The 15044-nt window shown below is 42.1% G+C and overlaps 2 protein-coding genes across 5 annotated transcripts in view; one reads left to right on the plus strand and one right to left on the minus strand.

Moving 5' to 3' along the window:
* The window catches only part of tub (TUB bipartite transcription factor), a 90367-nt gene extending 83386 nt beyond the window's left edge, over positions 1 to 6981 (plus strand). For all 4 annotated transcript variants that reach the window (XM_048262474.1, XM_048262471.1, XM_048262472.1 and 1 more), the window contains 4 exons: positions 2369 to 2483; positions 3047 to 3145; positions 3571 to 3742; positions 3900 to 6981. In XM_048262474.1, coding sequence (XP_048118431.1) covers positions 2369 to 2483; positions 3047 to 3145; positions 3571 to 3742; positions 3900 to 4033 — 520 coding nt within the window. In that variant the 3' untranslated portion in view covers positions 4034 to 6981. The remainder of the gene's footprint in view (positions 1 to 2368; positions 2484 to 3046; positions 3146 to 3570; positions 3743 to 3899) is intronic.
* An 82-nt stretch (positions 6982 to 7063) lies between these two features.
* On the minus strand, positions 7064 to 14397 carry ric3a (RIC3 acetylcholine receptor chaperone a). Its single transcript, XM_048263307.1, has 6 exons — positions 14237 to 14397; positions 12900 to 13126; positions 12595 to 12676; positions 10804 to 10897; positions 10150 to 10301; positions 7064 to 8631 (listed from the first exon to the last, which is right to left on the minus strand). Exons 1-6 carry the CDS (start codon positions 14352 to 14354, stop codon positions 7667 to 7669), a joined length of 1638 nt encoding a protein of 545 aa, XP_048119264.1. The 5' UTR covers positions 14355 to 14397; the 3' UTR covers positions 7064 to 7666.
* Positions 14398 to 15044: the final 647 nt, after the last annotated feature.

A 15044-nucleotide genomic window follows, 5' to 3' on the forward strand; every position in this document is an offset into this window, starting at 1 on the left:
ACTTAACATCGCCTTCTCCAGTGACTTAAGTGTATTCAAATGAAGTTGCAACGATGATGGCGGCAATCACTGGTTACGTTAAACCATTTGAAACAAGTAGGACTGTAAATGATGGTGACTATGGCTAACGCCACTTGGATCAATATAGCAGAGCCCTTTTACTTTACCTATCAACTGGCTAATGCTAGCATGATTTAGCATGCTATGAGCTAATATACTTAGCATCTACGAAAGAACAGCACATATCTTTTTTCACAAAGAATCTGTCACAACTAACAACGATGTCTCTTACAAACAACTACACAATGTATGACTATCAATATGTATTTAGTCAGACTGTAATAAGATATAGCCTAATGATAATAACAGCAACACTTATTTAGGTTAGATTATGTGTCGAAATTAGGTGTCGTTAAAATAAGTGAGCGATGAGGTGGTAGTGTCTGCAGCCTAGACGGTAAAACATAATGGACAAAGCGTCGTGTCTGCAGCCAGCCAGCTGTCAATCATAGGTGTAAACACGCCCTTTTTAGATTTGTTAATATAACATTAAAAAAATAATTTCAGCGAAAAAGAAAAATTGTGTGTATTGAAGCATCTTGAAAACTATTTTTTCGAATAAAAAGTTGTTGATACAAAAATAGTTTTAGGTGAGAAAAGTGACACGGAAAGTTGGCTACTTGGCCATTGAAATACATGGGGATGGGTGGAGTTACACATTGTACTGCAGCCAGCCACCAGGGGGCTCTGGACTAACGCTCGCATCACTCTTAACAGACGGCACACCAAAGATCCTTGATTACTAGCTAGGCTATCCTATTACTAGCATCGTGCAGACACGACGCTTTGTCCATTATGTTTTACCGTCTAGGCTGCAGACACTACCACGTCATCACTGACTTATTTTAACGGCACCTGATTTCGACACATAATCTAACCTAAATAAGTGTTGCTGTTATTATCATTAGGCTATATCTTATCTTAGCAAATTAAAATGTTACCTTAGCTAAGAGGCTAGCTAGCATGCTAACAACCAGACAGTAACTGGCAGCAGCATGGTCTGATATTAAGTTATTTTATTACAAATCCGAACACTAAAAAAATACACTATTAGGCTTGAAATGATCACAAACACTTACAGAATATGACACAATTTTCCAAATAACCCTCAACAAATCCAGAAAGACATAATGACCAATTTATTGGTAAAATTCCACAAGTCTCCATTGACATAAGTGCAGCGAGGGCTTACTCTGGTCTGCATAAAGGGGGATTTCCCCCCCTCCCCCTTGCAATAATCGAACGCGGAAGTTGTCGAACGTTTGCGCCTCTCGCTCCGCTTTAATAATAATATCAGACCAATAATACTGTGAACACAATTATGTTTATCTGTTCTTATTGCTTATTAAGAGAGAAAGTTTATTTAGCGACGTAGGGTGACACTCCCACTTATGCAGACCGGAACTGTCCCGTTTTGCTCCCATAGTAACGAATTGCGTTGCTCTATCTTGCTAGTAATCAAGGATCTTTGCTGTCCAGTTCAATATGATACAGAAAATGACAACGACAACATTGTGTGCGTGTGTGTGGGTTTGTGAGAGACAGTCATAAGGAGAGAGAAATTACAAAAGATTCAGCAGATACTGAAAAAAAAGACCCTTCACAGTTGTTGTTGCGTGCAGTGTGTAAGGTGTGTGATTTGTCGAGTGTTGTTGTGTGTCGAGTGAGTCTTGTGATTAATCCCGCCCGCCTGCTTTGCGTGCTCTAGGCTGCTATCGCCAGACCGATTGCTACTTAAAGAAATGAGCAGGGAATATCTCACCTGTCAGTGATGCCCATTGCAGCAGCAGACTAACCTTTAGCTTGACCTTTTCCTGTCTTAATGCCTGCTACCTTCCGGCACAACTGAAATTGAACTTTAAGTAGCTTATCTCAAAAAGGGAGGCTTGTAATAGCTCTGATTGTTTTCTAACTTTAATAATACCTTGAGGAGTTTTAAGCGCTCTCGTTCCCTTGTTAATTCTGCTAATGAACACTTTAAATGTACCGGTCAGTGATTAATGTGGGTTCTCTGGATTTATTGTCTTCATTTTTAAACTCTTACACCAAAGTAAAACACAGTAATTAATCATTGATATCAATGCTCCACACTTTAAAGAGGTGTGTTAGTTTAAGGGCAATTAGTGGTCTTTTCTTTCTCATTATCTTTAAGTTAAAGACAGACCATGTGTGTGTATGTGTGTGTGTTTGTCTGTGTGTGTGAGAGAGAGACAGAGAGAGAGAGTGGTGTGTGTATGTGAAGATTGTACATGTTAAAGATGTACCTATGAGGCTCAATTTTAAACACACAGTGCTTCATCTCCACCAGGTCCAACCTGATGGGTACCAAATTTACAGTATACGACAGCGGGGTGAACCCTGTGAAGACCACCTCCAGCTTAGAGGCCAGCAACCTGCGGCAAGAACTCGCAGCCATTTGCTACGTGAGTCAGTCATCCATCCACTGCCACCGCAGGCAGGCGTCATTCATCACCTCACAGAACACAGAGAAACATGATACGCCTGACATTCTGTTGCTACAGCTGCATACATGCATTGACCAAGCACTAAACATGTGCTGGCCACACATGCAGATGGGCATATCTGCAGTAATGCAACTGTGACATTTGGACTGAAGTACATATAGTGTGTGCTGTAAAGTTGTTGGACAACAGCTAACCCCATTATGAGGAGAACATAAATCAAACCATTAGTGCTCCTGAGCTGTGTTTGGATCGAGCCTCTCCTGTAGCAGCTGAGCTCATTTGTTTCTGGATCAGTACACTCAACACTTTAAGGTGGAACACTGAGACACCTAGTGGTGACTAGAGGTACAGTGCTGTTAAGACACCTGGTGGTGTTTCAAGGTATTGCACAGGCTTATCTTTGCACTGCGCCATTCGGCATAGGATTTATTTATGCCATAACATTACTGGGCCCAGGCCTTTTAGAGAGATTAATGAGATATGTGGGTCATTCATCATGACGATGACTTTCCTCTCGACAGGAAACCAACGTTTTAGGGTTTAAAGGGCCGAGGAAGATGAGTGTCATCATTCCTGGGATGAACATGGACCATGAAAGAGTATCTATCAGACCACGCAATGTGAGTGCAAGGCTTTGTCTTTTCCACCCAGGTCCCAGAAGGAACAAACATGGAAAACACATATAGGCTGTTAAAACATATAGATATGAACATGGAATGCTATATTAAATATATACTATGTATATGTACTAATGTAACTTGTATGATAGTAGTATATATGAATAATGTGATACGCTGTGTTGTTTTATTCATAATTCTGTAGAATATCTAGAGATCCATCTCATTAACCTGTGTGTGCTGACTGCCGTGCCGTGTAGCTTGCTGTCCTTAATGGCAGTGCATGTTTTTAGCGTTAGCGTCTGAGTGCTGTGAGCGCTGGTGTCTGAGTGCAGACACATTAATGGAGGTTTAATCCCCACTCCACTCCACTCCACTCCCATCACATCACCTCACATCTGTCTCATCTCCTCACACTCTCCCTGCAGGAGCATGAAACCCTGCTGGCGCGATGGCAGAACAAGAACACAGAGAGCGTGATCGAGCTGCACAACAAGACCCCGGTGTGGAACGACGACACCCAGTCCTACGTGCTCAACTTCCACGGCCGGGTCACGCAGGCCTCCGTCAAGAACTTTCAGATCATCCATGACAACGACCGTGAGTTTTTTATATGGAATATAAGATATCTCTGTTATGTTCAGTCATCTTCTACAGTCACAATTAAATGATGTCAATTAGCTGTTTTGTGTGTGTTATTGTCAATGTACACAATGCATCTCTAAACTGTGCATCAACATCCTCTCTCCCCACACAGCGGACTACATTGTGATGCAGTTTGGTCGCGTGGCGGAGGACGTTTTCACTATGGACTACAACTATCCCATGTGTGCCCTTCAGGGCTTCTCCATTGCACTCTCCAGCTTTGACAGCAAACTGGCCTGTGAGTAGCGCCCCTCCCTCCACCCCCAGACGTCCACAACCAGACGCAGACCCAGGGGCGCTCCACTGGCCGCCCCCGATCGCCACTAATGGCTGTGGGGCCCTCTGCAGCCCATGTCTCCCTGCTCTGGAGGGCATGGAGAGTTCAAGATACACTGTGTACGAGTGACTCTGTGTACATGAATGTGTGTGGGCGTGTGTGTGTGTGTGTGTGTGTGTGTGTGTGTGTATCTGTGTCTATGTCTATGTATGTGTGTGAAGGTGTTTGTGTGTGTGTGTGTGTGTGTGGTTTCTCTGGCTCTTCGGGCCTTATTGCTCCAGATCAGGACATTACTGCAGGAATAAGCACAAAGACTTCACCACAAGACACCCAACAAACAAACTACAGTTGACAGAGACCACCACCACCACAATGAGGACACAAAAGAACTGTGATGATCTTAACCAGTTTTTGTTATTAATGTTACTCACACGCCACTGGTTTGTTGTCTTTCTTGAAACTGAAGTCATTTTAGGCGACCACTGACACCCCTGCTGCCAAGCTTATATTAACCCTCTGATATTAACCAGCTACGTGAGGAGTTTTTGAAATCTCACACCATACTGTACGAGTATCTGACATAGACTCATGTGTGTAACTAACCACTCACCTCACTCGCACAATGTAGCATACCCTGCTGGCCCCTGTGTCCTGATTAAGCGCCACTGCGAACCATTCGGACAAATCTTGTCTTTTAACGTTTTTCAGCTCTTCGATGGAATCTCATTTTCAGGGCCGCTCTCCATCAAGTGCAGATTCAGTAAGACAGGATACTACAGCCTAACGTTTTTCTACGGCATGTCACTGTTGACATCTCCTGCAGTCACCCTTTATACTGCTACACAGACGTTTTGATAGGCCACACGTGATGTATCATATTTGATAATGGGTTTCTTGACCAATTTTAATAGCTCTCATGTAATAATTTCAAAGCTGCCATATCACTTATGGAAGGCAATGGCTTTGTTTTCAGTTGAACGCGGTATCAAATGTTATCATCCTATTTATTTATTTAAATATAAGCAGTGCAACATAGTTTACTGTAATATAATTGATCGACCACCGAAGAATTGTACCACTCTTAAATATCAGCACTATGATTAGATCACTCTGCGTTAAACCAACAAGAATTCTTGATCTAAGGACCTCATTAAAAGTTTCAAAACAAATATTGATAAATAAAGAGGTTTGTTCCAAAGGCTATATCCTCCATTTTAATGAATTTGCATTAATCATTTTTTTAATTATTTTATTTTGTTTTTCAGGTAATATCAGTGGAACTGCAGTCGGGTTATTGTTATTTGATTTATCTTTACACACAACTGCAATTGTATTGATATTTCCTGAAATGCACATTAAAAAACATGATTTATGAATATTCTTAAAAAATATATATTCTTAAAACTCTTCAAATGTATACTACAGTCTGCACCATCTGGCACCCAGAAACAGTTTTTGGAGTAGACGAATGTATTGGATGGAGCACTTTATCCAGGGTTTACGGTGTATGTTACATAGCTGTAAATATCGTGCCTTCGAAAAAATGGAATCTAAAAGGTCATGCTTTAACTCACTAAAAATGTTTCTATTTGTGTCTCCTGGAGGAGGCTTGAGGATGCCCCTCTCTCTCAGCCTCAGGCCGACTGCCATCACTGGCTTGAGTGTGTCTTTCTGTATTCAACATTTCCTGAGTCCCTGGGCTATTTTCAGAGGATCACATGATGCTGAGGTCATTCTTCCAATGCCCCACTTTCATATATGATAGGGCCTAGCCTTCTCTTCTAAATATCCTTCTACTCTTCTACGTTTACCAAGTAGATCACGTGTCATACTCTCACCCCACGTCCGGGTTATACTGTTGCTTGGAACACAGAATCGTATACGATAACAATGTTTCTCTAAAGATTTTGCTTTTCAAAAAATTCATCAATGTTGGAATGAGACTACTAATGGTAATTTTAAATGAAGCTGAGTTATCTTTCCATGTTAGCACACAATCTGCATTTTAAGAAAGGTAATCAAAATTTTTGTTTTTCTTTGTTTTTCAGACACAGGTGCATAGTTCTGACATTGCTCAAATTCACTACTGGGCGGTATGCATCTCAGCCCTCTTACCCTGGTGGTCATTTGTAATAAGAGAGCTACTAATCAATTTCCACTCCAATTTCCTTTGCATTTGGTACTCCTTTTAAAAACACAACACAACATTCTCAAAAGGCAGAACAGAAAAGGCCTGACATGCAGCAACAGTTTGAAACTTAGCATTTGGAATTTAGCATTTCTCTATAACTAGTTCTCTTTGCCACCACAGTATTGTTGTAGAACTTCAGTGTTTTTGGTGATGAGCTACTACGGTAAAAAGTGGCATTCGGGCACCAGAGCCGGTGAAAAGGCACCACTGCTGTACTGTATGTATGTGGGGAAATGAACTGCAGCATCAGACTCGATATTTAACAGATATCTCTCTCTTCATTTCACTTCATAAGGCTCTTATAAGGGGCTGCCCATACATGATTCCTCAAGCCCATAAGGGTGGTTGATGATGGTTATTTTGTAATTCTTTTTGTAGTGATATGTTTTGCCACAAAAGGAAAATGGAATTAAAAGGCAAACTGCAATTTAGTACACCCCATCCCTGTAAATTTGACAGAAACAACACATATTTAATTGGTATTTTTCCAGTGCAAGACTGGGTCTGTCCAAGGCTTTTTTCTGTACTTAAATTGTGAGATGTTCTTAACTGAATTCCAAATGAACTTTAGTGCTTCTGTTAGTTACGTTGTTCATGAACAAACAGTGCTTTAATATTCTGTGTTTCGATGCCAGTATGCCATTGTGTACTATGTAAAATGTGCACATTGTTCAATATACAGTGTTTGTATAATTATGAAAATAAAGTATAAGTGCAATGATTTGACTACAGTAATGGAGTGCCATTAATCACAGGCTACACTAGACTGCCACTGTATCTTTTAAATGACTCTAAACAGAACAAAACAGATATTACCATTCGCCTTTATTAAGACTACATAGAAAAATTGACCTACCCATAAATATTACATTCTTAAAACTGCATTGCTGAGTTTATTGTTTTACATTCAGAAAAATGGTGTAGTGTGGTGCACTGGAATATGAGGGAAATCTGATCCAGTTTGGAAAGAGGAAAAGATAACGAGGTAATATTTCTTCTATGCTGTCATATAATATGCTATACTACACAGTATAGTCATTATACCAGGAAGTGTAGCAATCACAGAGAACCTGATAACCAACTGCAGTTCTTAGCATCACTGGCTGTGTCTAACTCTCTTTATGGCCTAGGAGGAAATACATCACATCATATGTGGATTCATATCATCATCCAGTGATGAATCTCTATCCAATCCATATCATACCATTGTCAATTTACTGATGAATGATTGTATCACACTGTTACTGGTATACACTGAATAACTAGATGTTGATTGTGAGGCTGGATAATGATTTGTCATGATGAATGTGTGTATTAGGAGAGAGGGTCTGTAATTGTTAGACTGGGGTGAAAGGAGCAGTGTGGTTTGGAATGGAGGTGGACGACAGTATCACCTGAGTGAGACCGCAGGTCAGACCTTCTTATCTTTGCCCTTGTTGCGCATTCGGAGTTGGCTGGAGGTTGGCGGCGGGTCCACCCTGGCCTGGCTGAGTCTCTCGTTCATCACTGGACGGTACGTGCTGAGGAACTCCTCAAGGCCCACTTCCTGGTCATCCTGGTCATCATCGTAATCATCATCACTGTCATCATCATCATCATCATCATCGTCATCATCGTTGTCTTCTTCCTCCTCTGCCTGTTCCATGGGCTCGGGCTCGGTCTCGGCCTCGTCCTCAGAGGCCTCAGTGCTGAACCTCAGACTCTCCGCCTCCATCAGAGGGTCCACCTCAGGCACCCTGGGGGAGGCCGGAAGCTCCGTTCCCTCCTCCTCCTCCTCCTCTTCCTCCTCCTCCTCATCTTCTTCATCATCGTCCTCCTCCTCATCATCATCATCTTCATCGTCATCATCCTCCTCGTCGATGGTGCCCTCACGCGGGTAGCGGAAGATGTCTTTGTGTTCGCTGAAGGTGATGCGTCGACGTCTACACTCTGGGTTTGCAGAGGCCAGCCCTAAGAACTGTTCCAGGCTCAGATCTTTCCGCTCCTCCCTGCTCTTTGGCTGGGGCAGACATGGAGTCTCCTCTCCGACCTCTTCCTCCTCCTCCTCCTCTTCCTCCGCCTCCTTAAACAACAACATCTCATCATCTTCTGTCTCAACCTCCTCATCATCCTCTTCTTCATCCTCCTCCTCTTCCTCTTCTGTTTCCTCTGTCTTCTCCTCCTCTGTTTCCTCCTCCTCCTCCTCCTCCTCCTCCTCTTCATCTCCCTCTTCGATCACTCCGAGCGCTCTCTGCGCCTCCATTTCCTCTTTGGCCACTTGCTCGGCTAACTCCTCCGCGGAGGGTTGGTCAGGATCGGGGGCCTCTACGATGATGGTATCGTACTTGCGAGGGCCACAGGGCTCGTCGTACTTGGGGAAGGTCTCCTCTGGGTAGCCTGGGGAAGGCCCGGTTGACATGGCACCACACAAACCACAGAGAGAGTGAGTGAGGCAGCACTGGGACTGTTTAAAAGCAGCTGTAGGTTTTCAAGACTTCCACATGCCAAATAATAATGTATAGATAATATAATAATATATAATAATAATATAATATAATACTAATAATATATTCATTTTAATAACATGTCATATGTTAGAACATAATAAGATAATAATGTACATGCCAATTAATAATATAATAGAATAGAAGAGTAGAATGACTTTTATTGTCACTATACTATACACATGTTCAATGAGATTAAAAGCAACTCCTTTTCCAGTGCTGACATGTACGTAAAATAATGTACAGATACAGATGAGGCCTACTGGGTCAGTCGTGGCCTACTGGTTAGGGCTTCGGGCTGGAACCGGAGGGTTGCCAGTTCGATCCCCGACCAGTAGGAACGGATGAAGTGCCCTTGAGCAAGGCACCTAACCCCTCACTGCTCCCTGAGCGCCGCTGTAGGAAGGCAGCTCACTGCTCCGGGTTAGTGTGTGCTTCACCTCACTGTGTGTTCACTGTGTGCTCTGTGTGTTCACTAATTCACGGATGGGATAAATGCAGAGACCAAATTCCTTGTATATGCAAATATACTTGGCCTAGAAACCTGATTTACATAACAATGTACAGGTACAGAGGTTGGTCTCTCTTAAAGTTTTCTTCTTAGTTGTCTGTAAGTCTTTTTTTACTACTGAACATAGTGCTTAGAGCACCTTAACAGTAATGCAGACTTTCATCTTGACTTGATTATTGGAAAGTTACCTATCTCCGCCTGTGCCCTATTTTAGCCCTTTTACGTGTATGTGTCACTTAATATTAATTTCTATTCCTAAAGAAATGCAAGCACCCATCTATCTAAATAATCTCTGTACCAAAAATGACAGTGACTCGAAGAGCTGTAAACAGTGTTTTAAGGCTGCGTGGAATATTAATTTCGCCACGAGAATTCTCGGTCTGTCCATTGATGTGCTGAGTGAGTGGGCGGAAATAGGGCACCCACCAAACTCCAAGCATGGTAAACAAAATTGGATGTTTTAGGCAGTAAAAGCTCCTGGTAAGAACCAAACCTACACACTTATGGCTACTGAAAAATGCAGTATTCATCAATCAAATATTATTTTGAAGTATTAAAAACATCTTTGTTTTCGAATTTTTGAACGAAAGGGGCAGAAATTGGTACTTTTACGACATTTATTTAGCTGATTTTAGGTCCCTTTAAACTGTCATTGATTATGATATACTTCAACATAAAGAAACATTAATTGAGAAAGTAGGCCTGGTCATGCAATAGATTTTTAAGTGAGTAGATGTCATTTTTCTAAGCATTTCTTAGAGAGAGAAAGGGAAGAAGAGAGAGAGAGAGAGAGAGAGAGAGAGAAAAGGGAAGGAGAGAGAGAGAGAGAGAGACAGAGAGAGAGAAAGGGAAGGAGAGAGGACAAGTAAGAGAGAGAGGGGTTGTGAGTGTGTGAAGCACCTTCCCAGTCCACTGTGTAGGACACCTCCTCTGCCTCCATCTCTGGAGTGACCTCTTCCCGTTGATCCTCCTGGAACGATCGGCCAAACCTCCGCAGCCGACGCAGTAAACTTGACTGTCGCCTCTTCCGCGAGGAACGCTGGGATTTGGCACTGGAGAACAACAGCCACAAGTCAGAAGAGGTCATATAGAGAACCGCAGAGCTGCTCTCATACACACTGACCATACAGGTGGTCTCATACACACTGACCATACAGGTACCCTCATACACACTGACCATACAGCTGCTCTCATACACACTGACCATACAGCTGCTCTCATACACATGACCATACAGGTGGCCTCATACACATGACCATATAGGTACTCGCATACACACTGACCATACAGCTGCTCTCATACACATGACCATACAGGTGGTCTCATACACATGACCATACAGGTGCCCTCATACACACTGACCATACAGCTGCTCTCATACACATGACCATACAGGTGGTCTCATACACATGACCATACAGGTGCTCGCATACACACTGACCATACAGCTGCTCTCATACACACTCCCTACCTCTCGGGCATGTGGAATTTAGCATTTCCCTATAACTAGTTCTCTTTGCCACCACAGTATTGTTTTAGAACTTCAGTCCCTACCTCTCGGGCCCGGTGGATGATGAGGACATCACTTTGCTCATCAACATCTCTGCGTGGGCTAGTCGGGCCTCCAGCTTGGCCAGATCCTCCTCACCTGGACATGAGAGCAGTGTGGAGATACAGTATTGCACTTTCGTGCCCAGCCAGTATATACATTGATTTTGCTAAATATCTTCAGATATGAGATTAATAGACGGGGTGGGCTATACATGGCAATGCATTTATTTTCTTCATTCTGATTAAAGCATGATCGATTCTGATTTACTGGGCTATTGGGCATCGAAGGATTGTGGGTGTGTTCAAGACATGTTTTTTTTATTTTTTTTTTATTTGCATACAACACTGTCATGCAGTTTATGTGGAGCCAATGGACGTGAATTTACTGTGCTATGCATGAACAGTGACTTATGAAAGGGTCATGAACAGCCTCTGACACAAAAACTAGTATGTCCAGTCCAGGGGCAAAAAAGTCATGATCAGCCAAAAGTTGTTCTACAGTGCTGTACTAAAAGTAGATGCTTGGCGCTCTTAAAGATCTGCGCTCTGTGAAGCACTCTGAGACTATCTTGATTGTTTTGGCACGAAATGTAAACTAAATTGAATTGAGCTGTTCCATCTGTCTTCTTGTCTCTGTTGCATGAACATGATGTTCAAGGTACAGATGGCGATTTGGTTGAAGTTTCTTTCTTTTGAAGACTGAGCCATGGATATTTTGTATGTGTGTTTTGTCTTGCGAGTTGTTTTTTGTGTGCTTTGAATTTCCTGCGGGGAGCCTCCTGAAGTATGGAAGCTGAATGTGTGGGCTACATCAATACTCTCAGGAAGGATTTGAAGGTCAAGTCCTGCATGAGTGTCTGTGGGTGTGTTTTTATTTACGCAGTCAAACAAACATGAGCTACAGTATCACTGAATGAAGTGTCCTGACTGTTCAAGCCTAAAGAAAACCTATTTCCGTTATCTTTTTCATGCCCCCAGCTCCTTAAAAACCCATCCTTGAGAAACTTCCCTCGTCTTCCCATTAGTCGTGATGGTGAGATAGGAACTCTAAAAATAGGGAAACAGTGGGCGAAATTTCTCACATGTGCAGGGTAAGTGCGACACTGAGCAGATGGATGCACACAGCCAGGAGATATGAATATAGAAGTAGACCCCTATACTACACATAGACCTGTCACCCCCCCACACACACACCCAGCTCACCAGCCTTTGGTATGCATGTGGTGAATGGAGTTAAACCTCTTATTGCTGATCCAAAAGACATGCAGTTAATTGGTATTAGACGCTGGCGGGCCAGTGCGACATTACTTTTGACTGCTAATCCAGGCCAGACAAAGAGGGGAACAAAGGGGCCCTGTGACTGGGACAGGATCTTAATCTACTTTATCATGAGTCCGCTCCTGCTGCAGCTACTGATACTGCGCTGCAAGAGGGGGGTTTGTGGGAGCAGGGAATCAACACAATGACAATGAGAAGGGGGTGTTGGGGGCAAATGCACCCCGATAAAGTAAGCCCTAGAAATGAAATGAGGTATAGGAGGACAATAGATGGAGCATTAGCCAAGATCCTTCATCTTTCCTTTTTTTGACAATGCAATCATGGCACAATCCAACTTAGGCTACAAGCACCGCAGTGAGTCTTAAATGCAGCACATGATTTGAATAAGACAGTGACCATGGACCATCAACGCATATACGCTTGAATGGTAAATGCATCTATGCATCTTTGTGCAATCCAATACAAAGATAATTGTGATGGCAAACTTGTATAATTTCAAACAGGATCAGCACATACTTATATTTTCTGCTACAGACTCTGCGTCATTTGAGATGGGGCATCTGCCAGCTGGTTTGGCTTTCTTATCTTGTCTTGTGAGCTGCATTGAAATAAAACAAATCGTTAGCATCAAAGGATATCAGAGCATGATTATATTCAAAAAGTAAGTCTATTGTAGATCTATATCGCCATCATTGATACCAATATTACTTTTTTGCAATTTGCATTCCTGTCAACACATTATCACAGTGAAAATCTTATATGGTCACCCACTTTCAGAAGAACCTCTAATCATTGATTTCTAACTCGTGAAAACAGGATACCTTGACAAAGATGTGAAGGATGTAAAAGAGGATCCCGACTCCATATATGGGAACTATCTGCCCCAAATGGCTGGACTTTTTGTTTCCCCCCATGGTCCCTTTAACCTGTGCCTTGGCGATGGCCTCGGAGCCGAGAGTGCCCGGGTACACTGACTCTGTCTCCCAGGGCTCCAGCCCTTCTGGGGGCTGTTTGCGGGGCATTCCTGTGGGGTAATATCCAGGCCCAACTGCCAACAGAAGAATATGACATTTCTTCTAGGTCTAAAACTATCCTTTCATCTATCTGATTGTGTAGCATAGCCCTAATATCTATCTATTGTGTACCACAATTAGACACAAGAATTGTGTAATTTCTCTTTATCTAGTCGGTGATCTTAATAAAATGAGAATTAAAAAAATTAAATTAGATATTTTTTGTTTACTTTCTGTTTTTGAAATGTAGGCCTACCCACAATTTTAAATTGACCAATAGACACTTAATGTAGGCCTATGTGAACGCTTAGTACCCTACACAAAACAAAAACTAGACATAGACTTAAAAATCAAAGGCTATTGTGTTGTTTCTGATGTAATACGTTAATAAGAATAGGTGTTTCTGTGACCCACGTTTAGTTTGTCCCTAAGTAACTTTGTTCGGTCTTTGGTAAGTTTATCTTTTTGGCACAACTCGCTCCCCATACTGTGTCCGTCATGGGAAAAAGGTGCGAAGCTGACTGTCATTCATTAATGTATTCTGCGATACGAGGAACTTGCCTACATTGCATCTGATACACTACATCTGTACGTGTATCCTCTTTGAAATAAGAGAGCATCAGTCAAATTGTACGATTTTAAGGTACTCGAGAGTACATTACTGAACAGTGTTCTAGGTAGCCTAAATAAACATGAATGGAAAATTAGCTTAAGCTTAGAACGGATAACGCCCTTCACAACTCATATTGTAATTTGAGTACCGAAAATAAAATGTAAAATAAATAAACATAAATCCACTTCACACAACTAAAAGAAATGAATATAATAGCGTCTCTGTTACATTCCTAACAAGTCATTTATGTTCGGAGGGAATGGAACACATGGGAAACACGATGGGGAAAAGTATGTTTTATTGGCCAGGAAAGGTAAAACAATGAAAAAAGGAAAGTCCACACGTTTTCACTGGATTGTAAAGTGGGATGAGAGGACAGCCTTCAGGAACTTTAAGGACGTCGTTACAGGTAGGCCTGTATTTGGCAGGTGAGTTCTAGATACGAAAACAACTGCCGACATCAAAGCTCGGTTGGGGAAAGCAGGGAAATGGCTGGGCACATCTGGGGACGGTGGATGGATAATTCCCTTACCCGCCTTCTGCATAATTTCCTTCTGCACTCCGTTTAAGATCATTTTCGGAAGGAATAAAGATATACATAACACAATACACGACGCAAGAGTCACCTTCTGAAATGTTGTAATCGACATTTTGTAGCCAACGGCAGGTCCATTAATACTTTCCTCGAGCGCTTCCTGCTGTCTCAGTGGAAACGGAAATGATTAGATTGGTCATCTGTGACAGTTTGGGAGCGCTTTAAAGAAGTTCTGAATTTCGAGAACCATTAGAATACATTTAAAACCAGTGGTAATATTGTAACTGTGCTAGTCTAAGCTTCTGTAACTCAAAATGATAATTTGCACATTTTAGGTGAATTGTTAAGCTATAGGCTAAGTGTTTTGTATCTATAGGCTAATGTTTTGTAGGCCTATTTATTTTCAGCGCTACTAAACGGTCTGGAGTTACCAACTTTTCAAGAGATTTAAGTAGGCCTAGATATAGTTTTTTTTAGCGAATATTCTTGCGGACCTCCTATTTATGTGAAATGCTTGCATGGAGAGGTCTAATGTTGAAAATAAGACGGTGCTTTGCATGGTGCATTATATTGATCCACCAGAGGGCAGTGCAACCCTAACTTAAGGTGTGATTTGATGAGTTCCTCTGCCGATGGATACAGCACACTCCAGTGCGAAAGACAATATGCACCGTCTTTAAAATACTCCCCTGTGTTCATCATGGAGATTCAAAGAATACAAAAACTGAGATATTTTGGTGGTGATATAGTGTATTTCTACACTTTGCTAATGACATTGTGCATAGTTTTGCACTTCCCTAGTGGG

This window comes from Alosa alosa, chromosome 14 (assembly GCF_017589495.1).
Source record: "Alosa alosa isolate M-15738 ecotype Scorff River chromosome 14, AALO_Geno_1.1, whole genome shotgun sequence".
Taxonomy (NCBI): Eukaryota; Metazoa; Chordata; class Actinopteri; order Clupeiformes; family Clupeidae; genus Alosa; species Alosa alosa.

Coding starts and splice junctions, on each gene's coding strand:
- ric3a (XM_048263307.1), bottom strand. CDS start 14,354: ATGTCGATTACAACATTTCAGAAGGTGACTCTTGCGTCGTGTATTGTG. Junction 10,898..12,594: donor GTCTGTAGCAGAAAATATAA/GTATGTGCTGAT, acceptor TCTCATGTCCAG/GTGAGGAGGATCTGGCCAAG. Junction 10,302..10,803: donor TCATCCACCGGGCCCGAGAG/GTAGGGACTGAA, acceptor GTTGTTCTCCAG/TGCCAAATCCCAGCGTTCCT.